The sequence below is a fragment of the Anabas testudineus genome, chromosome 12, assembly GCF_900324465.2.
Source record: "Anabas testudineus chromosome 12, fAnaTes1.2, whole genome shotgun sequence".
Classification (NCBI taxonomy): domain Eukaryota; kingdom Metazoa; phylum Chordata; class Actinopteri; order Anabantiformes; family Anabantidae; genus Anabas; species Anabas testudineus.
Window position 1 is genome coordinate 8372919 of NC_046621.1, and position 27470 is coordinate 8400388.

General features: G+C 38.1%; 1 protein-coding gene across 2 annotated transcripts in view; it reads right to left on the reverse strand.

Moving 5' to 3' along the window:
• rgs3a (regulator of G protein signaling 3a) overlaps positions 1 to 27470 on the reverse strand; it is a 114930-nt gene that overhangs the window by 74064 nt on the left and 13396 nt on the right. Inside the window, exons 7-10 of one of the 2 annotated variants that reach the window (XM_026353996.1) lie at positions 27233 to 27301; positions 23831 to 23891; positions 21755 to 21845; positions 10586 to 10653 (exon numbers count right to left, since the gene is read on the reverse strand). In XM_026353996.1, coding sequence (XP_026209781.1) covers positions 10586 to 10653; positions 21755 to 21845; positions 23831 to 23891; positions 27233 to 27301 — 289 coding nt within the window. Of the gene's footprint in view, positions 1 to 2818; positions 3290 to 10585; positions 10654 to 21754; positions 21846 to 23830; positions 23892 to 27232; positions 27302 to 27470 lie in introns of those variants that run through there. The other variant, XM_026353997.1, reaches the window with a different exon arrangement.

Sequence of the window (27470 nt, forward strand, 5' to 3'; positions counted from 1 at the left end):
TCTCTTTGACCCCACATCGTCAAACATTCAGTACCTGTGCCTGAAGGTCCCAGCCAAAGTCAACAAAGCTCCATCCAAAACATCTCATTTTTCCAGTCTCATCTGCTGATCACCAGGGGCCCAAAACACACACAGACATCCACCCCTGATCTCTCTCTTCTGTTCTACAGCAGACAGACACTGCTGCTAAATTGCAAAGTCTATCCACTGCTAAGACTCAGCCACTTGAAGAAATATGGTGATTATTCAGGGGCCTGAAGCTTGTGATGACCCTAAAATGTCGGGTATGATTCTGGTTTCTTATAGTCCACTGATTTTATATGTCCTGTGTCACACAGTTCTGGGCAACAGTTCTTTTACCATATTTCTTCTACAGTTCAGTCTCTTAGATTTGTCTCTATTTCAGACTACCTCCAAACTGACCCTGCTGAAAAATATAACTGTCATGCTGCAGAGAATGACAGCTGCTTTGTTACCGGCCATTTTGAAGAAACTAGGATTGTGAACTCTTATAGTACACATGTAACCTCTTTTATATGTCTGAAACTTGACTGTCTTGTGAGATGAATTATTAATTAATTAATTACTATTAATTACTAATAACTGTTATTTTAATTACTACTGAGTTGCTTTGAGCATTACAGACATTTACATATAACCCATGTCTATGTAATAAGAAAGGATATACAACATTTAAGGACAACTCTTATGATACTGTGGTTAACCGTCTTCCTCTGAGGCTTGTGAAACACTAGCTGACATACACATAAACAAACACCAATACACTAACCTCATTATATATGCTAAAATCGTTGCTGTGCTCTCGGTATATATTTATGTATACAGACAGACAGATATACACTAATCACCCTTTAGTCTGGAGGAGAAAAAGTGCAACAGTAGAGAAAGAGAAGAATGAGACACACACACACACACACACAGAAACCAAGAAAGTAGCTGCAGGTGGAGAGCGACCAAAAGAGACAAAGAGCCATAAACTAGATGAGTCACAAGCGATGGTGACAGAGAAGATGACAAAGACAAATAGAAGAACAGATGCTGTGAAAAAAAGGATTAAGGAAGAAAAACAACAGAAGAATCATAGAAGATTTTGAAGGATCAGCTTAATATGGGAAAGAAAATTTTAAAAAGGCAGAGACAGAAAGAGAAGAGAGATTTATCTAACACACCTCATCAGTCTGTCTGTATAAGTCTATATATATATATATATATATATATATATATTATATTATATATATATATATATATATATATATATATATATATATATATATGTATATATGTATCCATGTCTGTGTCTGGTTTAAAGGCTGTCATTGTGTCTTTTTTGATAAGACTCACAGAGCTGCTTTATTTGGTCTGATTCATCCAAACTACAGAGCCTTTATAGCATTAATTCAATTTGTAAGTACAGTGGAGTACAACCACATGGACTCACATTGGACTGCGTGAGAGACTCGTGCCCTCTTTTACACTTCTAAAAGGAAGCTGAGGGATTTTCAAACTAGAGCAGAACAGAGGAGACTTGCTTTGGAATAATACTATAAAGCAAAATGAATGTTGGTTAAGTGATTTTTCCAACGCATCAATCACAAGACATATTACAGAAAATGAATGAAGATAAATGAGTCGGAAAGGTCCCAGTCTGCATTAAATATTTAAATTGTATGAGCAGGGCCTTATTGATGAATTAATAATTCAATCAAAGGGAGTGTGGAGGAACTTATGAGAATAAAACATACAATTTTAACTTTCATGGAATTTCATTTAGAAATTTCAAAGGGAGAAACCGATGTGTAACCTGTGTCTTTATGTGTACATGCATGTGTGGAACAGATTTTTCTTTTTAACATTTATGCCTCATTGCTCCACTGTCCTTTCACACATGAATGCTTTAAGCCAGGAGGAGAAATCCTGCCGATTTCAATCGGACAAGTACATGCCACGTTTGGCTTGTTCAGCAGATATAACGTCCGACAGATACTTATACAATCTACCAACCGCATGTTTGATATACTGTACATACATATATGGTCAGACAATGTCATCTGGGTCAATTTGTTCCTGACTATGACAACACACCACCAATCCACTTACACACACACACACACACACACACACACACACACACACACACACACTGTATGAGTAGTGGTATGCTATATTTATGTCAGGTAATTTAAGGCTTAGCTTCATTATTTAGTATATTCTACATATTCAAATTACTGTCCAATCAATTAAATGAACCCCATCACATCGGATTTCCTATTTTAATGCGAAATTTAAATGTACACAAAGTGTCTTACGTAAGAAAAGTGGAACTGGTTCATTGCATAGCAAATATTTGTCTCCTCTCACCCACACCTGCGTCTGCCTATCAGATCCTTCTCTCCCTATGTGAGCGATAAATAATATAAAGGGCATTGGTGTTTGTTTTTCCCTATCAGGAAACACCTTGCTTTAGATCTCCTACATGTGTTAGCAGTAATGTGTTGGACATTTAGTTTAAAGTGCTTTTTATCTCCACAGAAATAGCAAAAATAATTAGGTTTAATACCATGAAACAATGATATTACGACTCACATTTATTTTGTGCAGCCTTTGCAATTCAAAGTACTGTAGTTTTAGCAATTAGGCTAAAAATAAATTCTAAGAGTACTGATCAAAGATTGTAGCTGTCAAAGTTTTCATTAAGTATTCCACCAACAATGACAGGCTGTTACTGCTACTGCACTCGATGCACTTTCACTCTTGACTTTCCTTTCCTCGCCTTTCTCTCTCTGTAACACAAACACACCTGAGGCAGCCTACATCCGATGCAAAGGTGGCACAGTCCATGGATAGTGTGCATCACAGGTCCCCCTCCACCTCTTTCACCTCCTGCTTCTCCACCATTCAAGTCTGAAGCCAGCACACACACGCTGTGACGCTGATTTTCAACCTGGCCAGCCCTTCTGCAGCCTGAGTATCTCCACAGTCTTCTTTGTGCAGCTGAGTGTGTGCTCCTGGGGCTGTGCTCTGACAGCTCGGTGGGCTTCAGGGTGTTATGAATCATCTCAAAAGTTGACAGCTGCCAAAAGAGTGGCCGGGGTGGGTTTAGTGCACTGTCCAATATGTCCAATATCCAGGTGTCAGTCCAGCTGTATTGGTTACAGATAACAACTGTGTTTCTTTGTCTGTTCAGTATAAAAAGAAAGGTCCTTGGAAATGTTTTGTTTTGTCAAACTGACCTCTGCTCTCCATCAACTTTCCTCAAATAAGCCTAAAGTAAATTTTCACAAAAGTTCTTGATATGTTTTCTGCAAGACAGCCGTCGCACTTCCACTGACCTTCTGCTCCACTCTTGTCCTTTCAAGATTTCTCAGTAACAACTCCAGTCATCAACACACATTGCACATTCCAAGTTGTTGAGAGTCTGTACCATTTCCATGTCATTTCATCCACACGTTTTTCTCCTTGATTTCCTCCTTGAACCTACAGTTCAGTTGACCCTACTTCTATCCTCTATCTTTTCTTTTCTCTCCTCTTGCATTTCTTCAGTTTGAGAAGATAGTGTCCAGCTTCTTGCTCTGTGGCCTGAACAGCAGCGGCTGCAGCAGTGCCTGACATCAGCTGTGTAAGAGCGAGTGGCGGCGTCATGTAGGCGAGACTGGTGCTGGCTTGGCCTGCTCAGGCCACACTGTAGCTCCTGGCAGGGGCGCTCATGGGAACTCTTCAACAGCAGAAGAATAGGAGGAAGTGCCTCCCACTGCCTCCCCTTTCCACACACATACACACAGATGCGCATGCACACATGCACTTATGCATACCTCGCCACTCCACAGCCAGGACAGCTTTGTGTGTCTGCCCCCGATAAGGCCAGTTTGCTTCCTGAGTCCACACTATAAGGCTGTGAGAGGTGCTACAACATTCAGTCTTTTGCAAATATACACTGTAGTGACTAATGTAGGTGGCACAAGTGAGACATGAATGAATAAGGAAAAGGCAGGATTGAGGCAGGATGAGAAAGGCCAGGCTTAATAGAAATGGTTAGGTGGGCAGGAGTATCAAAACCTATTACAGTGGACTAGACCGTATTTACCATTTACCATAGTGGAAATGTTTCTGATTGTTTGGGTGTAACAACGTTTAATGACCACATTTCCCAACAACAGAGAATGATAGCAGTATTGTTTGGGCCCACATACCTTACTCACACACATACACATACCGCAATCAGACTTCACACCTCATCAGACTCTTTCCACCTTAACTCCCACACTCCCCAGTCTCCGTCCAGACATTATACTTGTTTGTTATGTTTTCAACTTCCATATTTCCTTTGCTTTTCCTTTCAGCTGCTCTCCCTCGGCTCTCTAACTACACAGTACGGAAACTCACAGGTCTGTGAACTCTGACAATCCCCACTTCTCTTGCAGTTTTTCAAACATTACTTTTATTTTTGTTTTTAAGACCTGTACGCCAGGAAAAGAGGTGGTAATCGGCAAAAAATAACAACAAACACCTCAGCAGCACTGAAGGAAAAAGACTGCTATATTACAGCTAAAACAGTGGCCAGTCTAACCCTTAGCAACCCCATTAATTCCCTTCCTTTTTATCTTTTGGATGTCTGGCTCATGGAATGAAACATGGACAGAGAAGTGACAGAGAAAAAGGAGGGGTGAAAGAAGAGCAATACTGCACTAGTCTCTACAATACTAATAAAGTGACAGAAAAGGCCGTTGTCTTAAGATCCCTTCATGCCAGTAGTAATGGCAGCTTTTCTCTGTTTGCCTTTTGAAAAGGGTGAGGGTTACCCGTCAAACACACAAAAAACACTTTCTCTCCCTTTCACGCTGCGCTGTTCACCTCTAAATAGGCAGAAGGACGGATTAGAGGGAGAGAAGAAAGGGAGAGAAGAAAGCATGTCTTAGGGAGAGGAGTGAAAGAAGAGTTTGAAAAGCTTGTCTAGGAGCCAGACGAGGCCAATCTGTTCTTTAGTAGTGTGGGATCTCTCTCTCTCTCTGTCAGTCTCTCTCTCTCTTTCTGACCTGAATAAACAGCTATCAAAGGAGGAGGCGTCCCTCAAGCAAATGAATACACAAGATGGGTCTAAGGCCAAGTTCAGGGTCAGAGCTAAAGTTGCACTTAAAATCCAAACAGTGAAAGTTCAGCATAGGGATTCATAACTACAGGTACAACATTTTAGAGGTGCCACTATGAATAATACGAGACTATGACATGACAACCAAACCAAAGCAGCCCCATGGCTTTAGCTTTGGACTGAGGCTAGGCTTATTCAAATTGAGCTGAGTGCCTCATAAATACATAAGTCAAATTAATTAGCTTTGAATTTCACAGATAAGTGCACTTCAAATTCAGGGTAAGTACAAAGTAGTGGAAATAAAAACAGTAAAACAAGAACTAACAACTAATACAACTAAACAACTAATACTGTAAAGAATCTATAGTCAGCAGCAGCAGTTCACTGAGGATCACTTAGGCACACACGTGATTTTTGCTAAATCATCTTTATACAAATTTTAATACCATCAGGAGGTGCCATTGTTATTACACAATATAATATCTGCTGGGACCAACTGACCAACATACTGCTCTCTACTATAGACACATGTTTGTAGCAATTTTAAACCTCTGTAAGACAGAGGTCTGAGGTTTCATTCACCCATGGACAAACACACACACACCCTAGACCAGCAGAGTTGCCATGCATGGCACTAGCCTGTTCATCAGGAGCTATTAGGGGTTCAGAGTCTTGACCCTGAATTTTGACCTTGAAGGCAAAATTTACAATATAAACAGCAACTGGCAGGCATCAAACCACATTAACATTAGGATTAATGGAAAATTCTCTCATCCACCTGAGCCACAGCATATGACAAACACTGTACAACTATAGCCGTGTGCATGTGGATTAAACTGACTTTTTCTTTCAAATTAAACTCCAGTGCAAAATAGCAAAGGGCGAGGATAAGCATTCATACATCCTTCATCTACAAGAAAACAGAGGAAGGTTAGAAGCAGCCAGTGACCTAGGCTTAAAATACTCACAAAGGGATATGTTATGGCAATAAAACCAACCATTCCTCATTTATTCTGAGATGCTGGCCAGAAAATCCAACCTCACTATCCTCTTTTCAGTTGACCTCACCCTTCCTTCCCATCTTTTCTGTCTCACAGAAGTGTCAGACCCATTTTCACAGAGACGGTTTAGGAGCTAATGTTAGTTGACAAGCAAAGTGATGCAAGGGGACATGTTGTTCAGGGTGCATTCACTGTTAATATTCATGAACTCTCTGCAACCTTGAGCAGATAGATATTTTCTTCCTTTGTTAACATAATTGGTACAGTAAATTCTAACATGGCACATGAAGAGATGAACACTTGTGCTGCATATGAGGTTTTTACTTTATGCTACAGGTGATTAGTGTTACAAAAAGTGGTTTGACACAAATAGCAGATTTATTTAAGTTGTTTAACAGTTTTAAAAAGGCATTATCTTAAAAAAAGAAAGTCTTTCAAAACATCACACCAAGTGAAAACTGCAGTTTACCATTACACATTGGAAAAAGAAACATTCACTTTGACACCATTAAAAGGCATGTGGTTTGCAGTGAGTCAGAAGAAGATACTTGATTGGTGTGACATTTTAAAGCCTTATTTATCCAAAACGTGTTAATTATCTTAATGTATAAGAACCCTACAGTAACTTGATGTTACAAGTGTTCAGTTCTGATGACAGCTAAAAGGTTTAGTCAGCAGATAGGAAAATGTTCTTAAAATAGCCTGGTGGTTTTCTGAGCAACATTCCTTTGTGGATATCAAGTATTACTTTCACCAACATCTGAAGTGTCCAAAGCCTTAAATGAGCCCTTTGTAAATCACTGAAATTATTCATGTGTAAGGCCATCATCAAACACTGAAAAATGTTTGAGTAGGTAAAGAGCAGGCAGTTAGTGATACCACAGAGCTCTTTGTGTACTAGCCATGATAGCCATGGGGTGAAAGAGGGAGAAAAGAGAGGAAAAAAGGAGGAGGAGGAGGAGAAAGAGTTGGAAGAGGAGGCCTCAACAGTCAAGGAGGAAATACGTAGCAGTCCAGATGAACAAGAACAAGGCAACAGAAAATAGGTAAAGAGAAGAGGAGAAAGTCTAAAAGGTTTTCCATTCTCTCCTAATTTAGTCTGTGAATGTGCTTCCCCCCTTTCTTATCTCTCTCCTGAGACTATCCCCCACAAACTGCACAATCATCTGTTACTCTGATTTAACCAGAGATAAAGAGGGAGAGAGAACAAGAACAAGACGGGAGGGAGGAGAGTGGAAAGGAAAGGAGCACTGACAAATACGGATGCAAATCGTTTCTGTCTCAAATCTGTATTTTCTGCATCATTGCTGTCTCCTTCACCTTCTATAGGACTTCAAAGGTCCTTCCAAATTCTTCACATACTGGATGAGCATCATTATTTTGCTAGCAGTGCAAGACATGTAATGGCACAGCTGTATAAAAAAAATAATATTTTGCTTGTGATAAACTGTATCAAGTACAGTGCATCAACACAATAATAAAGGCATGGGGTCAAATGCGGCAGCGCTACTTTGTGAGATCATTATTACATGTTGAAAAACGAAGAGTGTGTGAAAGGTGGAAGTAAAGTGAGCTCCTCTGTCTAATCCTGTCTAAGCTTATTAACTACAGTAACTCCATATGACCACTGCCTTCCACAGACTTCACATCCTGGAGTGTTTAAAAAGAAACGCGGATACATTTCAGTGACACACTGATCTGCTAAATAGGCTTAACTTTCAGCCACTTCAGGAGTTTAGGTCTGAGCCATAATCATCAACTATCATGTTTTGAATAAAATTATAGTGTATACATTACTAGAATTTCCCATTTGGAACTTCCATTGTATGGATGACACTTTACTTTGTGATATGGTTTATGTCTCAAAGGATCTGTTCGAATTTGAAACCTGCATGATAATGATTCAGCTGGGGAGTGCTGACCATTCCAACAACAACAGTGTCATGGTTAAAAACAATATAAAGTTGACACAAAAGTCATTTCATTCCTAATTTGTTTTTTATGACTAATCACATAATACAGCTGTTATCTGTTTTACTGGATTTGTGTCCTCTGAGTAGTGTGTTAGTTGAAAGATGAAGGTTTAGGGCTACACTTCTGAGTGTGAATTCTTTCTTGCTTTTGACAGCAATGTCTGGAACAGACTGGGACATTTGTCTTAAAGCAGTCCCATGTGTGGTTGTGGTTTCCACTGTCTTTGTACTTAAGGTCTGTCCGTATGTTTTATTAGGCTACAGCTTACATTGAAATGCTGTGTTTTCCTACAATCTGCTATAAAAAAGTCATACATGTTTTAATGTTGGATTGAAAGTTGTTTAACAGCTTTCCAACAGGAACCTATTATTACAAACAAATGCCTGTGGAGGAAAGATACTACAGTATATGTCTCATACAGTGTGCGCTATCTCACTTTTCCTTACTTATTTTTGACAAAGGCACAACACATGTAAACATGGCCACTGTCACACTTGCATCTTAACATGTCAAAACTGAATTTTCTAAATTATTATCCATGTTGCCATTGTATGGGAACAGGAGTCAGAGTAAATTTCCATGAAAGTCATTCTGGAGATTTGCCAATTCAGGAACCAGTAAGAATAGGAGGCAATGGAGGAATGAATCTTGCCCCATAGCTATAGTGTGAACAAAAGCATGTGAGAAGATGATGCATTCAGAGCCAAGCAGGCTATTCTATCTTTGGTGAAAGGGTCAAATGAATCAGGAAATAAAGACAGAGATGATCCTCTACCAGTAATCATCTGAATGGTTTTGTTTTCCATTTCATTAACAATGTCTGTGCTCCTGATGCACCAAATTTAATTCCAAACTCGTTCAAATCCATACAAAATCTGCTAATGTAAAGTATTTTCATATTAATCTGCAGGTTTGACATACATATACGGCTCATTAAGACTAGGATGAATCATCAACATTTGATTTCCTTATTTCAAGCAATTTTTAAAAACATTTCCTTCTTTTCTGTCAAGAAATAAGAACATAAAAGTGATTTTAAATATTAATGTTTCCATTATTTTATTATTCAGAAGGAAAAAACGTTTTAGACATGCAACTGAAAAGGCCCCTTTAGCCTTTAAGCATCTGAGAGCAGGTCTCTGCACTACTGTGAGCAGGTGGACATGATGTAAGGATCATGCTTTGTTAGTATAAAAGAAGAATCTATAACTTGAACTATGAGAGACAGACAATGTAAGTTTAGCTGAAGACAATCCTCATCAAAAAAAGGAAAATATCTAACTAAATAACCATCCTGTAAAAGAGTGCTACTAATCATGCATGACTCACTGAGCAATCTTCTATGCTGCCTTGTTCAACAAGAGAAGGTGCACATATTAAAGGCTGCACCTTGGTTTTTATAGTAAAATTTTCTGCTAGGATTTAAAAACTGGCTTGACAGAATGAACCTTTTATATGTTACACCTTCCTAAAAGAAGAAGAGGACAAAGAAGGGCTGGCTGTCTTCATACCTCCCAAGGCCCAAGAAGCTTAAGCAGTGACAAAGATTATACTGAGGACTAACCACACCAGACAGGGTAAAATCCACATAGTATAAAAATACCATATTTACTTTTGTCATTTGTGTGTCTGTTATACTTTAGCTGAATGCTGAGGTCTCTACATGTAAATCAACTCCTCTTACTGTCATTATAATGGCTGCTATCAAGCAAATAATGACTTCAGTAATAAATATCCTGCTCGCTAGCTGTTAAAATGGTAAAAACTATACCAGTTACGCTTCCTACTTCCTGCTTAAGTAGTCTTTCACATTTATTTTTAAGTAACTCACTGCTACCATGCAGTCAACAACAGGGGAATCAAGAAAATGGACTTTAATCAGATTTTTAAACACAAAACTAAGAATCTATGCATATCAGGCGAGTAAAGAAAACACAGGAAGTACTTATGATATGCATAAATAGACTAGAAAAACTTTTCATTTTCGCCTTTCTTTTTACAAACCATGATTCTGCTCCACATGTGACTCGTGCATTTCAACAAAAAGTGTCTTTTGAGAAAGTGCTCCATTAAGTGCTCCAAGCTCAAATGCATGATTCAATTAGTTGTTATTACTGCTGATAATGTGTAACATGGGATTCATGCAGTAAATGTCTTACTTGAAGGCATGTTTATGCATGATGGGTTTGAGCAATGCCACGCAAGTCAACTACTTTGTATGTATTATTAGGCATATTCATAGACTGGGAAAGCATATGTAACACATTAAGTAAAAACATATAAAACACAGACAAATTAGCAACAATCAAAAAAAGTTAAGCACATGTATATATGTATGGAGAAATACTTCAATCACAAACAATTAAACCAATGGCACTATTAGACAATTCTGTACACACATCTCCAAACTGCATGAAACTTTAACAATATTTGTCTTATTCAAGTTTACAAATGACCTTTACACGGACATACACACAGAAAATAGAAACAGTTTGAGCACACTTACTGTTAAGCATTGCATATTCTCAGGGCGATTGGTCTCGGGGACAGCACCATGGTTTGACAGCACAGCCTCTGAAATGTAGACAAAAGAATCACGGGCTGAAACAGTGCCTTTAGAGCACATTTCTCCCTGTGCCAACACAAAACAGCCTTCTGGGTGCACAAAAATCAAGTTCTCAAACAGTTCTGAGAGTCCATAAAAGTGACTCAGAAAGATAACAACAAGCAATTATGGCAACAGTTGTCTGGAGCAGGCTTCGCTGGGCTGGGATTCAAACTTCAGAGCGCACATAAAAGGCAAAAGCAGGCAAGCTGAGTCAAGGAAAATCCCGTAAGATGTGAAGATCCAACAAACTGCCCAAGAGAGGAGTGGAAGTGAGAACAAATGAGAGGGAGGGAAGGAGGGGTGAAGAAGAGAAAAGGAACTCCTCTCTCACTCTATTATCCGTCCGTCACAGGGCTCCTGGGAAGTTACTATGGTTACAGCGACTCACGCCTCAGTGTCCTTTTAACTATTGCTCATAAAGGCAGCATTCAGCTTTGGGCCACAATGCAGATCGCCCTCTCTCACTTTCTTTCTGTCTCTTTCCTACTGCATTTTATTCTGTTTACATCTGTCTAGATCTCCTGCTTCATGTACATATCCTTACCTCTCAGTTTCTCTCTTTTCTCTCTTTATAAAACTTCACACAGAGCCACCCCTTTCCAAACAATACCGCAATTCCACTGTTTGGTGTTTTTATCCTTCCTCTTATACCTCTCTTTGCTTTTCTCTTTCAACAGGACCCACACCTCCTTAGGTCAGTAAATATCCTATCTCAGACTGCAAAAAGCTATTTTTCTCTGGTAATCCAGCGCAAAGAGCTGGAATGTGAATGTGATGTGAATCCTTTTAATGCAAACAAAACCCAGTCTGTTTTGTTTTTAATGCTGGAGGCTAATGTTTTTACACATAACCTGTCTGTCCATAAACTGTGCATTTATAAGAAACTGGTGGCCATTACTCACCCATAATCAAGTGACTGTTATTGTAATCTTGATGGCAAAAACCCTCTAACCTTAATAAGTATTTATTATTAACCCAATTGTTTACCCAAAATCTTAAATCAGATTTATATTTTTGAGATATTTGGAAAGCACTTGCAATGATATTGTCAATTTCTGTTAGTTATAGTGGTTTCAGATGAGAAAGTGCTGTTCTATAGAGCATAAAAATATTGTGACATTTAAATTAGAGTAAATCTGGATTTAAGACAGTGGGTCACATCCAGCCCAAGAAATATTTCTGTATGGCCCCAGTGGACTGCGCCAGTCCTTAAAAGGGTTCATAAAAGACACTGCACACATATCAAATGTATTCTTTAAATGATATCGAAACCCTCTGGTTTTAATAATGTTTTATGTATGACATGTATTTTTTAACGCAGTGATTAACTCCTCAAATTAGATTGGTCAGCAGAGAAATAACAAAACATGTGGAGAATAAAATCAAGTACCTCTTAATATTTAAGATATTTAAATATTTCTACCTTCTGCAATTTCATAGTTCAACCACAGAGTACTCGGTTCAATAGTTGTGTATACCATAGTAACCCCAGACTTTTTTTAAAGATTCTGTCACTAGTTAATCTGACACCTCCAGGGGTCCAGCAAAAGAGAGGGGCTAACCTGGCTGGCATCAAGCCCAGGAGAGGAGGCCTTTGTCTAGATACAACATCAGTAACACAGGGCATATGAGGGGAGAGATAGAAGCTGGCAACAAGAAGTATGCAGAATGACTGACATAAAATTGGGGAAAAGAAAGTGGGACAATAAAGGACTAAAGTAGCAAACAGTGGGAAAAATATACACAAGGAAATTCAGGGAATAAGGAAAAAAGGAACATAGTCAGTAGTAGTTAAAAGGTAATAAGAAACTGAGAGTATTAAAGAACTACAGACAATGAAACTAGGTGGGAAAAAACAAGTGTAGGCAGAAAATGAAGACATCCAAAAGGCAAGAATAAAGAAAAAAACGAAATCAAAAGGTGTTGGCAGACTTCTGCAGTTGAAACAGCCAGGCTCAGATCTGCCAGAACATAAAAAGCTCTTGACTCGCCCCAAGTCCCTCATTGCATCAGTCATTCACTTGACACCCAGTCCCTCTTTTCACCTCCTGTCGCCCACAAACAAATAAACACTTGTTGGAGAGAGTGGAAAAGCTATTAAAGGAGGCGACTGCCTCCACTTTACTGTTTTGAGTGTCACAAGATCACCTCAAGCATCTAGGAAATTATTGTTTAAACTGCTAACACCAAGAAATAACACAGAACATAAAAAATTAACTGACTGGCAAATGTGAGATTTCAAGACATAACACTAACACCGTGATGAGTGGATGACAGGATGCCGTGCTTCAAACTGCTGCTAATGTTGACAACCAATCAACACATTTGAGCCTGACAGGCCTGATGTGACAGTGGAACAGTAGGAACAGTATCTGAATGACATGAAACATGGTAGGCTGTAACGTGTACTCGTTTTTAACAAAGGCTGTGAGCAACACTGAGGTGACAGAAATCAAACTACTTTGTAAGCAGTACGAACTCAAACAACAAAAAGTCTGGCAAACATAAAATAACACCAGATTGCGCTTCTCCCCAGATGATACTAAGTGCATTTGCACTCAAGTAACCAGGTTACAGTCGGCTTTGACAAGAAAGCTGATTTCTTAGAAAACCTGGTTACCATAATCGGAGTAGGGGGTTAGAGAAATCTGATTTCCCGAGGTAGATTTCTCCTAGAGAACGCTGATTACTCTGCCACGTAACCAGTTTTCTAAACAGCTTTTTGCAAGAGTGCATGTGCAGGAGAAAGGCTGCAGACACTCACCACTCTACTACAAGCTGAGAAGTGTGTCTGAATGAAAGGAAAGATGCAATCTAGTTTTTAAATTAACTCCCAAAATTAAAAGCTCCCAGTAGACATCTAAATAAGTCATTTTTCACTGTGCATTTCTTTAATTCGGACAGTTTGCGCAGATTACTCTTTTGCTGCACGTATATTCTGATTTCCAGGAGCCAGGTTTCTTGAGTGCATGTAAACATATTCCAGAGAAACCAAAAAACCTGGTTTCCCTTAGTAACCAGGTAACATTGGCACATAAGACTTAATTTAATTTTTAATACAGCTTGAATTATGCCAATAAGTTAAATAGGTTAAGCAAAAATGTGAAACACAGCCAAACTCTATACTTAATTATGGTAAATGTGAATTACTGCCTAATGATTTGGTGATTTTACACCCATGAAAATATATTTTAGGTATTGCACAAATAAATGTAAACAATATGTTTAAAAAAAACTACATCAAGAGTAAAAACAGACATAAGTTAGAAAAAAAAAGAGATAAGAAAATAAAATGGAAATTCATCTTAATCATGTGGGAATGGGAGGACATTGGCTGGCATTATGGTAATGGTTGGACAAAAGCTTCAATTTATCGAACAACTAGAGTGGAATGTTTTAATCAGGGCTCAGTGTACAAACAGATCTCTTTCCCCACAAATCGGTTTCTACACACAGATAGACATGACAGAAGAGCTGATACAGAGATCCTAAAAATAAAAAAATAATGTACCGTGACTGGCATTTAGATACCTAGAAATCCAGGAGGCTATTCGGTACAGAACAATTTTAATTTTGGAGGGAAATTGTCATCTGGTATAATTCTGTACATATGAATTATATATGATATATATGTAACGGTGCATGGCGTATAGTGAAAAAAAAAGTATAGGGACAGAATTCAGGCTTTACACAGAAAAGTAATTACTTTAATGTTTACTACACTTTGTGACAAACATCTAATAGGTTTTCCTTTGTTTCAAATGATACTGGTAAAGCAGTAAAAATTGCTTAATTCAGCAGTTGTTTCTCACTATGCACTCACACTGCATAACTATTTGTATGCATACCTGTACTGTCATCCTATTGCATTAAAAAATATTCCTGTCTAAATGGGTTACATGGTGACTTTTTTGTATATTCCATAAACAAATGTTTGTAGGCAGCAAACACTAAAAGATAATATGTGCCAAATTATTATCAGTAGTTCAATGGCATAAGTAGAATTCTTATAATAATTCTTTTTTTTTTTTTTAGAGGTCAAATACTTCACATTATACATCTACTTAATGAGAGTAATGGAGGACGAAGATGATCCCTACAGGCGTTCAAGTCAACTCAGCATCATTGCAATAAAACCCTCAATAAGCCATTTCCAAGATTTCCTGAAATTTTCATTACATCTTTTTTTGGCATTTTGCCATTTATTGGATACATGTCTCAACAATTGAGCAGACTAAGAGAAATTGGAAATAATGGTCTTTACACTACAAACTGATTTTGTAGCAAAGCCTGTCTAACCAGGTTACGCATTGCACTAAAAGTTGTCATAGTTCCCATTTAAATCAGTTGGTATTGCAGATGTGTAGATGACCTCTTAGGGACAAACCATTTTGATAATTACAATACAGGATATGGCATCCTTTAGGAGTATACCTTCTTCTGTTTTCTGAGTTCTAAAATGATACAGCTTCAGTTTCCTAATTTGGTGAACATGTATTTTGGATTAACCTAATGTACTGTACATGATTAACACTTAAAATATTTTGCCTATGCTTGAGTTATCTGAACACTACCATCCCAAAGACAAATACAATTCAAAGCTGACAAAGATGTAACATTAAAATTGAAAACACAGAATGCATCGCCAACAACAGGGCAAACATACCGCAGTAAAAAACACCAACACTCAACAACAAGATATTATAATGACTTTTGGGCATTCTGGTTAGCTACACAGTAGTGATTGATGCATTTCATTTCCTGTTCTGTCCTTAACAAGGCACAACACCCAAAACAGATTATATCTGCTGTCTGTAGACTTAAAGTGTTGAATTGTCCTCATACGGATTTGTATAAAGGATTTAAGGAGAATAATCATGAATGAATCAAATCATCAACTTCAACCACTTCACAAGAATTCACCACTTATTGGCAGCCACATAATTATGTGTGCATGACAACATTCAGTCAAATTCTTCTGACCCTTACACATAAAGTGCCAGCCCATTGGAGATTAAGGAGTATTTATATTTGGATGTTTGAAGGATGTCTGCTGAGATTTGTTATCCCCTGTTACCCCTAATGACTGCAGTGGTAAAATGTCCCTGACCTTCTTGTTCAGATCATCAACTACTTTAATTTCTGAAATATTTCCTACAATACTTAGCATTCATGATGCCTTTGGTAGATTTTTTTACTTGTACTTTGTTTAGTACCTGAGAAAGCGACCTGCCACATACATGTATTTAAGATCCCACAACAGCCCCAAAGCCTCTTTTTTTTAAATATACAGATCAGATTCTGTCCACCCCGACAATTAAGTTCAATTTCAAAGGCAATTGTCATTGGAACTGCTTTCCATTATCGTTTTTCTTCGAGACATCGTATGCAGGGGATAATTATGTCTAACTTTAATGCCAAACGCAATGGCAGCTCACCTACACAATTGTCACTTCATGCCTGATTAGGCCTTCTGTGAAGACCATGTGGGCATATACAGCATGGACTGTACATACATACAGCTTAACGTATGTATGGGCCTCTACTAGAGCAGAGAATTTAACTCTTAACTTGTCACAGTAGAAAAAGCACAGGCTGCTGATGCCATCCACAAGGGCTCTGTTCTTTTCATTGAGGTGGCCCACTGTCATGACAGTGTGACAGCGGGCCACCATAAAACTAAAGGAGCTAAAAAGCTATTTTTACTAACAGCTGTGCTTTCCCTGCTGTAACGTGCAAATGCACAAAAGGTCTGTTGTCCAACACAAAACACAGTCATAAATGCTTTTGTATTTTTCTTTTTACAGCACAGTAGTGTAAGGTTTTTATTTCAGTACACAGTTTTCAATCTATTAAATTTTACATCTTTTCAATACTAAAATTAATAGCATATTGTGTGTATTTGTGAGACAGAAAAACAGTAAGATGTCCAATTGGCACAACACAAAGTCAAACACAGTGGCACAGAGCTAAGTGTAAGCTACTGGGTCAAATGTAACACTTCAGATTAAGTGGATATAAGCTCAGTGTTAGTGTTACTTTTCAAAGGAAACAGACACACTGAATGTCAGATATTTACTAAACACATTGTCTTAAATGATTATACACACAAATTCAGAGCTATTATTTATCTAAACAACATATAAATATAAAAACGCAGCCTTTCTATATACATTTGTCACATATTGTACATTTTAATCTTCTGATTAATCTGCTAAAGGCACAGCTTGCCATCTGGAAAGCCTGGCAGTGTTCATGTGTGTGTTTACAGTATGTGTGGGCTGCGTTCGTCCATTATAAAAAGTGTGTATGAAGCAGATGACACACTTTTTATGCAGAAGCCCAATGAGCTTTCTGCTATTTTTTGCTGTCATGCATATCTACATCACCTGACCCACATCGTAAGCTTGTTGGAATGAAATGAATTAGCAATGGTTAAAAACACATACACGTACATGTCACTCTGGGTCAGTTGTCTCCACTGGCACAGTACACATTCGAAAACAGCTGAGCTTTTAAGTTTCACACACGCTTTCTATTTCAGCAAATAACAAATGCAGACATATAGAAAAGATACGTAAGCTTACAGCTTTTACAGATGTACAGTGACATACCAACCCCCCCTCCCACTCCCACACCACAATTTGCACCTAGAATAATAATGAGAAACTAATCCACTGACATGTCATTCAGCACTGTTTATATAAACTGGTTAGGAGAATTAGTAGAAGCGTATTCAAATACATGTCTTTGTCCAATATTACTGTGCCATAAAGGAGGTTTCTGCCACTGCGTCTTACAAAACTGTGTCCTAAAAAATAACAGTAATTGCTCTGTCACTCCTTATCTCAGAAATGTTGTTTGGCTGCCACTCTTGTAAAGTCTATTTCAGCCTCTCATTTCATGTTTAGCAAATTTAAGATGGCAGCCATTTTTGTAGCCCTACGGTGTAATTAGCTGTCAAAGCTCAGAAGACATTTTTGTTATGGAGGCACAGAGTCCATGCAAGAGGAAAGTCTTTCTAAGCGGCAACAGAACTAAAGAGTAAAGAGAAGCATGATATTTACAAACAGCCCCTTTTTTCTGTTCCAGGCACATAGCCTGCATAGGATATTTTTTGTGAAGAAGCATATTTTCTTTGAAATGTACCTGTCATCAGGGTGTATAAAAGATCAAAAGATAAAAAACAATAAAGGATAAATGGGGGAAGAGTTTACATAATCTATTCTGCGTTAATCCATCTCAATATGTCTTGTGTGTAGCTCTCAATCCCAAATCCATTCATCCTTTCAATCCATTCAAAGACTAAAGACTAAAAAATTGGATCTAAATAGGTCACAAATATATGGTTTGATTTTTAAAAAGTGAATTTCCTTGAAAGATGTGTACTGTGGTATTTTATGAAATGTTACTGAAACAGGCGTAAATATTGCACAGGTACAGAGGAGTGATGTGTCAGCTCCCTTCATTGTTGATTATAATCTTTTATATTATTATTTTGAATTGTTACCAGGACACATACATATAATGTATGATCCGAGCCAGCTACCATATATTTTCTTCCCATTAGGCCAACAATACGTTATATCATGTGTGGAGCGTCTTCTTGCCTTGTAGCTCAACACTGCCTCAGAGATTTTGGCCTGTCAGTGTCCTTGCTCTGAACTGGCTCAGATCTCTGGGTGACGGATTAATCAGTCACACTGATCCAAATACTGCACCTCTGGTGAGTGTCTATGCACATCAACATGGTTTACTCTAGCAGTCAGTAAAGGACATATTTGCAATGATATTTGCTTATGGGGTTTTTGCAAAGTGGACAAGACATTATAGGATCATGACAGTTACTGTAACATGCATTGTGTTAGAGGTAAACAATACCTGATCAGATTTTTTTTTTTCATTAACCTCGAATAACAGGTTAGAGATGAGATAAAATAAATGCTTTGGTTTTTCTAAAGTACCTGTAAAGGAAATAATTTCATTGCATTTGAAGTAAACAGGTATAATTAACTTTTATACATATCTCCACGGAAAATGACATATTCTTCATTATTTACTTAAATTATTTACTACCTGAACACTTTGTGTTTCTTTTGGATATAACAGTGGATATAATGTAATTATATTTACATAAATATATTCCTTTACCCATCATTTCTGCTCTCCTCACATATTTTGCTTCTACAACTTGTTAATGCTGTTTCTTTTAGTTCATCTAGTTACTGCACTGAATGGTAAAAAAGTGCATACCGCACCTCATCCGCTCAGGGCGCTGAGGTTCTGTCTACTTAAACCAGAGGTAGGCAACCCTGGTCCTGGAGAGCCACAGCCCAGCTTGTAATGGGGTAATTTAGCATTACACATACGAAAAGCAATCACACACTCACAACCAACTACTGCTCATACATGGCATCAACCTATGCAACACTCAACCTGTGAATCTGAAGTATAAATAACAGTATAAATATTGTTGGGAATAAATTACTCAGATCCTTGATCATTCATTCAGAATTCCAAACACATACTAAAAGTGTCATATCTTTATTTCACTTAATGTTGAAATACTAAAGTGTGTTTAAGATTGCTGCTATGGCACAGCTGCTTTCAAGTAGAGAAAAGACCTTGAATTTTAAACATTACAACATAATGGTGGACCTGCCAGGCTCCCAGTGTGACTCATTCTTGTTATCGAAGAATTGTGATATATGATACAATCTATATGTTGCAAAATGTGTGCCAGCCGTTTAGTGAAAGACTTTTTCTGTTCTCTCACTTTGCAACATTACATGAGAGAAAAAATGTGGATTAACAGGCAAATGATGATGGTGTTTGACTGAGAAACAGTGATGTCTGAATAAAATTTCAAGTGAGGCAGAAAGAGAAAAGACTGTGGAAAAAAAAATTCTGAGCTTAAGGATATTCAGAAACATCCAAGTGAAAGAGACATCTTGCAAAAAATAACGGGACTCAGACAGAAAAGAGGGAAGAGAAAGTGAGAGACAGAGGACGCACACATACAGAAAGATATTGTAATGAATGACATGTTACTGCATGTCATGGTGCAGCAGTGCCTCCATGGCCTACATTCTGCCAGCTGGCATTGCACAAGTGCATGCATGAGTATGCACCCCCACTCGCACACATGCAGATCAGATGAGACAGTAGTGGGGCAAAATCACTACTGGGAAAGATTAAAACATTCTACACTTATTAACAAAGCCAAGCATGCATTTTTGTTTGTTAGTTTTCTTTTACATCATTTGAAATTAATTAAGTAAAATGCCTCCGTTTGCACTTTCTCAACATCTGTGAGTACTAGTACAAAATGTGTGTCGTTGTCAAAACACTTCTACACATCATACACCAGTAAAAATAACTCTCCTACGTAACCCTTGAGTATACTTTAGGTCAGGATCCCCTTTGTAATGGTTTGCTGCTGGCTGAGTCTAGTCCAATCTGATACCCCTGTCCCAGTTCCATCCAGAGAAGCATAAAACTAATTTTAAAGTTGCATGAGGCAGATTAGCCTAGTTCAGCCAAGCAGTGTAAATTGGGATGGGTTAGCTAACGTCTTACGATATCACCATCATTCTCATAACCTAGAATGGGTCTATGTGAATAAGCAGAAAAAAAGTCAATGGTACTGAGAATGGAGATTGGACACTGGGGTTACAGAGTAAACTAAATAAAGTGCATAGGTATATGGGTATACTAAAACATGTAGAGATACTATGATTGATCCATTGAATAGGTATGCAAAGCTCCTTAATGGCTCTTCAGTGGAGAGGAACTGTAATCAATTCAGCTCAGCAACAAATAATTAGATGAGAATTGACAGATTAGCAGCACCAGAACGACTAACAAAGAGATATTACAAGTCATGTACTGTACGCAAAAATAGAAACTAACCATAGAGTAAAACAAAGATGGAGGAAGAAGATGAGGGGAAAGTAAACTAGGATGAAGAGGAAAAAAAGATAAAACAGTGACAAGACACAGCACAACATGCAACTTCTAAATATGCAATATACCCATGTGCAGTGAGTACAGTCAAGTATAATAACACAAACATAGTACTCACCTAGTCTAGGCTGCCCTTAAGGCTGGCATAGAGTAGCATAACTCCAACATACACACAACACCACCTCCACCAATGTAAAACTACTAGTGAGTGCAAACATACAGTATGTAGCAGGAGAAGGAGCAGTCGAAGAAAAATAGAAGTCCAGACAAATGTGCACGCGCATGTGTGTGTTGGTGGTACATGTATGTGTGTGCGTGCGTGTGTGTGTGGGTATGTGTGCCTGAGTGTGAGGGGAGATCCACTCCAGCAGCGAATGGTATGCGAGGGCTCTGTCACTTTCTCTCTCGTGCTCTCTTTCTGGCAACAGTGACGCGTCAGGGTTTCGACCAGACCACTCACTCCCTCCCACTCTCTCCGTCTTTCCCTCATTCGCTCTCCCAATCCCTCTCTCTTTCCCTCTCGTAATCCCCCGCTCTCTTAGGTATCCCACCTCCCAACCCAAAAACTGTTAAAGACTTAGAGCCACGAGCCTGGCACACTTCAGGCATACATTCACAAACATGTATAATATGTGTGCAGAATACAGTTACAGTTAGTATTAGTTGTTTTCTTCCTGTTGCCATATTTATTCAAGATTTGTTTGACCGTTACACACAGCTGACTGGCCATTAGAGTTTTTATTTCATTTTGTTGTGTGTGTGTGTGTGTGTCATTTGTAACTTTTAACTATTTTCCATGTCTACCTTATCTCAGAAGGTTCAAATGTTTGTGATATCAGTATCAATGTGATACCAGAGTTTTTTTATTGGTACCAAAACAGTTTATTTTTGGATACATTTGGTTGGAGAAGTACTTAATGCAGTTCCTGATAAATCATGTATATAATGCATCAAATTTGAGAACTTGCCTACAAATAATACATAAGAAAAGTTTCCTCTTAAACAAGGAAATATCTAATCAAAAAATTAAAGGCACAGTTCAGCATGTTCTCCAAAACCTTTAAGACAGAAGAACCAGACCCAATGATTAAATTAACTCACCAGTCGTGTGGTAGATTTGTTGGGTGGGAACTTTAAGATGTTTCATCCTTCCCAGCTCTTCCCCCAGTAGGTAGTACCATCCATGAACCTCCTACAGCAAACACACACAAAAACAGCGAGTGTATGTGTGTGTGTGTCTGTGTGTGTGTGGGTATGCATGAGCGCTAAGTTAAAGCTTGGGGATTCAACCTAATGAGTACTAAATTTAAAATTTGAACACACAAACATGTTAAACACAAACACAGCAATACACCAAGGCATAGATGCAAAAGCACACACACATACACACATTCAATTTGATGGCTCCTCAAGGGCTGCAAACACTGAACGCACACACACATTCACCAGTCACAATGCCTTAACTTATTCTAGCAGCTGATGCCCCCACTTCTGCTTTGTGTGCCAGATGGTGCGTGTGTGTGTCTGTGTGTGTGTGTGTGTGTGTGTGTGTCTGTGTGCGTGCGTGTTCTGTGTTTGCCACTACTGTATGTGTGTGTTACATAAAGAGATGCAGGCTGCTGCAGAGGGGGTCTGATTTGTAATCCTGGTGATGTGGACACAGTCTTGCAAACAAGGACATGAAAACACTGTCACAGGCTCTGCCATCATTTTTCTCTGTGTCACACAGTATGCAGATGCATGCATGCACACACACACACACAAACACACACACACACACACACACACACACACACACTGCCAGGCTCATCTTTTGTACTAAATAATGTGATGCCATGGACAGTGACAATAATCTCCATTTTAAAAGCATCTTATCTGAGTGGACAGATTTCTGCGGGCTGTGGGACAAGAGGGAAGGATGGGTGGGAGACTTTTCAAGAGAAGGGGGAGGGGAGGGCATATGTCCTCAAAGTCAGGGAGGGATTTACACCGTCATTCAATATAGCACTGTACATGTAAAAAAGGAGAAAGAGTGGGGCAGTGATGGCTGTTAGTCAAGAGAGAAAGAAATTAGAGGGGCAAAAGTCCACAAACATCAGACAGGCAAAATATGACAGGTAACTACCGTAGATAAAAAAAACACAGCTGATATTCATACGCTCCTAATGCTTCTGAAATAAAAACACCATGGAGTAACAGAAAGGGATCGATTTATATAAAGAGATATATGGAAAACAACAGAAAAGAAAAACGGGTGTGGTGAGGGAGATGAAGAGACATAACTTGCTGTGACTCAAAGCTAAAAATCCCTCATTAGCATATTAAGCCAATAAAATATTCATTGGGATAAATGTTACAGGAAGGAAGCCATAAGGCTGACTAAAATATAATTTGTTGTTTGTTTTCCTCACTGATGTGAATGTTACCTACAACCACAGAGAAGATTTAGGGAGGTGTGTTTATGAGCAAACAAGATGTTTTGTAAATTCACAGCTGTGTTCATGCTTGTTTTCCTATTTTTATTTTGTAAATAACAACATTTATGTCAACTTCTCAGCCAGTCAATAAAATAATTAAAATGTGTTATGAGAACAGGATGTGCTGTGTTTTTACCAGCTCAAAAACACACTGATACAAGGAAACAACAAAAACAGGTCTTGTGATTACAATGTAAGTGACGTCTAAACACTTTTTATTAAAATATAGTGCATGTTTATATCGTATTTAGATATGGTATATTGTCATGCCATACCATAAATGCCATTGCCAAAACAGTCAACTCACTTTGAGTGGAGGTTTACATTGTGTAATGTTGCAACATGTGAATCTGCAACATCCTCTATTAAAAAAATGACATGTTTGCATTTGAATTTTAAAAAAGGAGACTGTGTGCATGTTTTTGTGTGTGACTTAAAACATTTCTGTAGAAAGAATGACTCAAAATGTGTTTCGCTCCAGTATCTGTAAGCAGTACTGCTGTGCCATAACACTGTTAACCCTAAAGTGTTTCATCTCAACTATTAAGGTCACTGGAATTCATTCACACTGAACTAAACTCTTAAATTTATGGTCTGATGGACGGATGAACACACACACGCAGCCACAAAGAATGAAAATTAAAAAGGGGCTATGTTGACAGAATATCTTTGTACCTGTAATCTCTGTGTTTAAACTCACTTTGTCTGGGTCCATAAGGGAGCGCACACCAAAGCTCATACAACCCAGCAGTACACTCATCCTGTTGATACACAGGGAGACAGACAGAGAGAATACATAAGTAGGGTAAAAATCAATTAATACCTCCAAGTAAAGTCGAGCATCATCATCTATAGTAACTCGGGACTGAAACCGCAAATGCATTTTTTATCTTCGGAGCCCATTGAAACCAGCAGACCTGACAACAAATCCAAACTAATCAATAAAATGTTTAAAGTTTTATAATGTTTTAACCTTAATCCCAGATGGCATCAAATTATATCGTAGTGCACTAGTTATAATAAATAGAAAGTAAAAGATCGGCCTCTTGGGTTAAACTGTTGCTGTAAGAACCATAATGAAAAACAATAATTCAAATTAAATAAATAAAAAATATTGAGAAACTATTTTAATGAATATGAAAACATATACCTTACAGAACTGACTTGAATAAATATATTATCAGAGTTATTGGCATGTGCATGTGGGCAATAGACATGGAGTGGAATGAGGGTTTAATTCTGCATACTGAAATATTTCTTGGCTCAACTCAGTGAGGCATACTCTGAAAAAGTTCAACTGCACCAACTGAATATATTGAGGACAATGTTAAGTTTGTTATAGTTCATTCTCCCAGAACTTTCAGTAAATTCTGAATCAGCTCTGTGAAACTTTCTTACTAGTATAGTCAGCCAGACGCTATACTGTATGTGCATCACACATAATAGTTTACTGAGGCAGCAGTGCTTCTTTTGAACTAAAAGCTAATGTCAACATGCTAACATGCTGATGTGTAGTAGGTATAATGTTTATCATGATGTGATTCAAATATGTATGTGCCAAATTTGATCAATTGAATCAATGTTGAGATATGAAGAAATGTTCAGTCAGGACCAAATTCAAAGACTGAACAACCAATATTACCACACATGGAGAATCCTCCATCCATATTGGAGCAAAGTGAAATTAATTTCTTTATGATAAAAATACAAGGACTTGTTGTTTTAGTAAATGATTTATCTTATTTATAAACAAATTAATATATTTCAGACACATTTTCTGCAATAGGACTAAATAAGCTTGATATAGATATAGATATTATTCAGTGATTGAAGAGCAGGGAAAAAATGCAGGATCATCATAAAGGTGTGTACAGATAGTGTTTGCATGTGGGGATAAATAACACTGGCGAGGTCTTGTATTAGATTACATTTGTAAACAGACATTTAAGTGAAGATATTAATTAATTTGTTGCAGCACACTGTGTTATTGTGTCTATACATCACAGTACTGCTCATATTCTTGCTGGGTTTCACTACAGCAGCACTTCGGCCAACCAATATTCTGTGCAGTTAAAGAGGATTTGCTGAAGAGGCACTACTTCCTGCATATAAGTTGAATAAGCACCTTCTTATGACATTTTAGGCTGGACCTGAACGGTGCAGCAGTTAAGATCACCCCTGCAAAGTACACAGTACTGTACATTCCAGTACTGGAGAAATGATCAGGTGAGAAAGCCAACAGAGATTCATGTCCTTGTTGATTCATTAGAAACACCTCAGAGTCTTTGCCTATTTTTTTCAGACAATAATGCTTTATTTGCCTCTGCAGTTAAAGTTAGGTATACACTATATAGTGCTGATAAGACAAAATCTTGTACTTTGCAGAACACTTCGTACAGCCCAATGCTTGATAACTGCAGCCACCTCAACGACATTATATTAAAATAAACAAAACTAATTTCTAGCAGTATCTAGACATTATTTAAGTGTGGCAACAGACCTAGTACTTCATCTCAAAGCACTCAAAGACATTTCTTTGCTGCTCATATAAAAGATGATAAGTTCCCTAAAAGTTCAAAGATGAACACATTTTCCCTGCTTTTCTTCCTCCTGTCGCCTTTAGCTGTCAGAAGCAGAGCAGGTTCCCAAATGAAACTAAATAAATAATTCTTTTTTAAAAACAGGATCCAAATCAGTCCTTTATTGTGGCATAATGTGAACACTGGATTTGTGCTATAGATTGTGCTGACTTTGAGTCTCTCAGGTGCTTTCCTTGACCAACTCCAGAATAAAGCTGTGGATGGAGTTGGTCAGATCACTGCTGTTTATCTGTGGGGACAGACAGCTGGTGCTGAACAGATGCTGTCCTGGTTTATTGTAGAAGACTACAATATTGTTTTTGCTTGACGGAGCATAGGGAATATCCATGATTATGTCTGAAATGAAGTGTGAATTTTGAAATATTTCGGGGTGATTGGTATGCTAAATACAATTATCATAACCTTGGTTTTGAGTCATTCTGCACAAAGACAATGACAGTTGAGTGTTAATTGATATTTTTTACCAAACGGAGGGCAAAGAGCCCACTGCTACTAATAAATAAAGGTCCTGGGCAAGCTACATTTGGAATTATATCAGTATTTAGAAAAAAAACAAAACTAATATTCAAATATTTCCATTAGAAACACTATTTCCTACTGGCTTTTCCCAATTACTAGCAACCATTTGGTGTGAATGGGGCTTAACTGCTTACTAAAGATGAGTGAATCACTCTTAATCTGTGTCCCAGAAACGGTGCCAGAAAGGTCTTTATCTTTATAATCATTTCATAATCTAAACTCAACCACTCATTTAAACTTGTAGCTCTATACAGTACATCTCTACATGCAGTCTCCTTTTAAATGCACACTCCGTGTTCTGTTTACGGTCACTCATTCAAAGCAGATGCCCTCAAACTTTCTTACCTATTTCAGTCACCTGAACTTCCACAACATCCTGCTCACCTGTCTCAGATTTCTTCAGCACTCACTGAGTATCTGAACTCTGTTTTCTCCTTCATTAAGGAGCCTGCATGCCTGTCTGCTCTGCATGTGGTGTTTGTCATCCTGTGTACTGTGCACCGATTGTGACAATTACATTAGTCCCTCTCTGTTCATGGCGAAGAGCCTTAAACCATGTTAAGAAAATAGTGTTCCTCAGTATTTCCAGCACATAGCAATGCTCTTCTTCTGCCTGCTCAACACAGCATAGCGTGAAAAAATGTGACTCATCTGACCATATGTTTTCCATCCCCAGCAATGACCCTGTTTTAAGCTCAAGTCTGCTGAGGCAGGGAGGCGAGTAACACATTGAGACTCTGCCAGATTCAAACACAAGCAAATAACAACAAACTTGCATGCACAGGAGCACTCAGCAACATCAATTATAAAAATGGCATTTTGCTGACCTTAGTTGCTAACATGTGACAGTTTTCTTGAACACAAACATCTAAAAAATGAGTTTAAATGAAAACTTACAAAGACGATTTTCTCCATTATCTTCCCGTTGATATTATCATGAGTCAGACTAGCACCATCTTCAACCTTCCCAGCAGGTACTGTACCTTGTTGTAGAGTCAGAGTTCCACATTGTGAGGAGCAGCCTTTTATGAAGGTCCGACTCAGTGACAACACTGAAAATAAAAAAAAATAATTTTGAATTAAAAACAGTTTTCAGACAAATGTTTACAGTCGCACAGTCAATGAAAAGATATGATTAGAGTATATTAGCAGGTGTGATTCTATTTGTAAGTTTTGCAGGAATCTAATTTATTTTAATTTACTGACGAATAGCGGATGCGC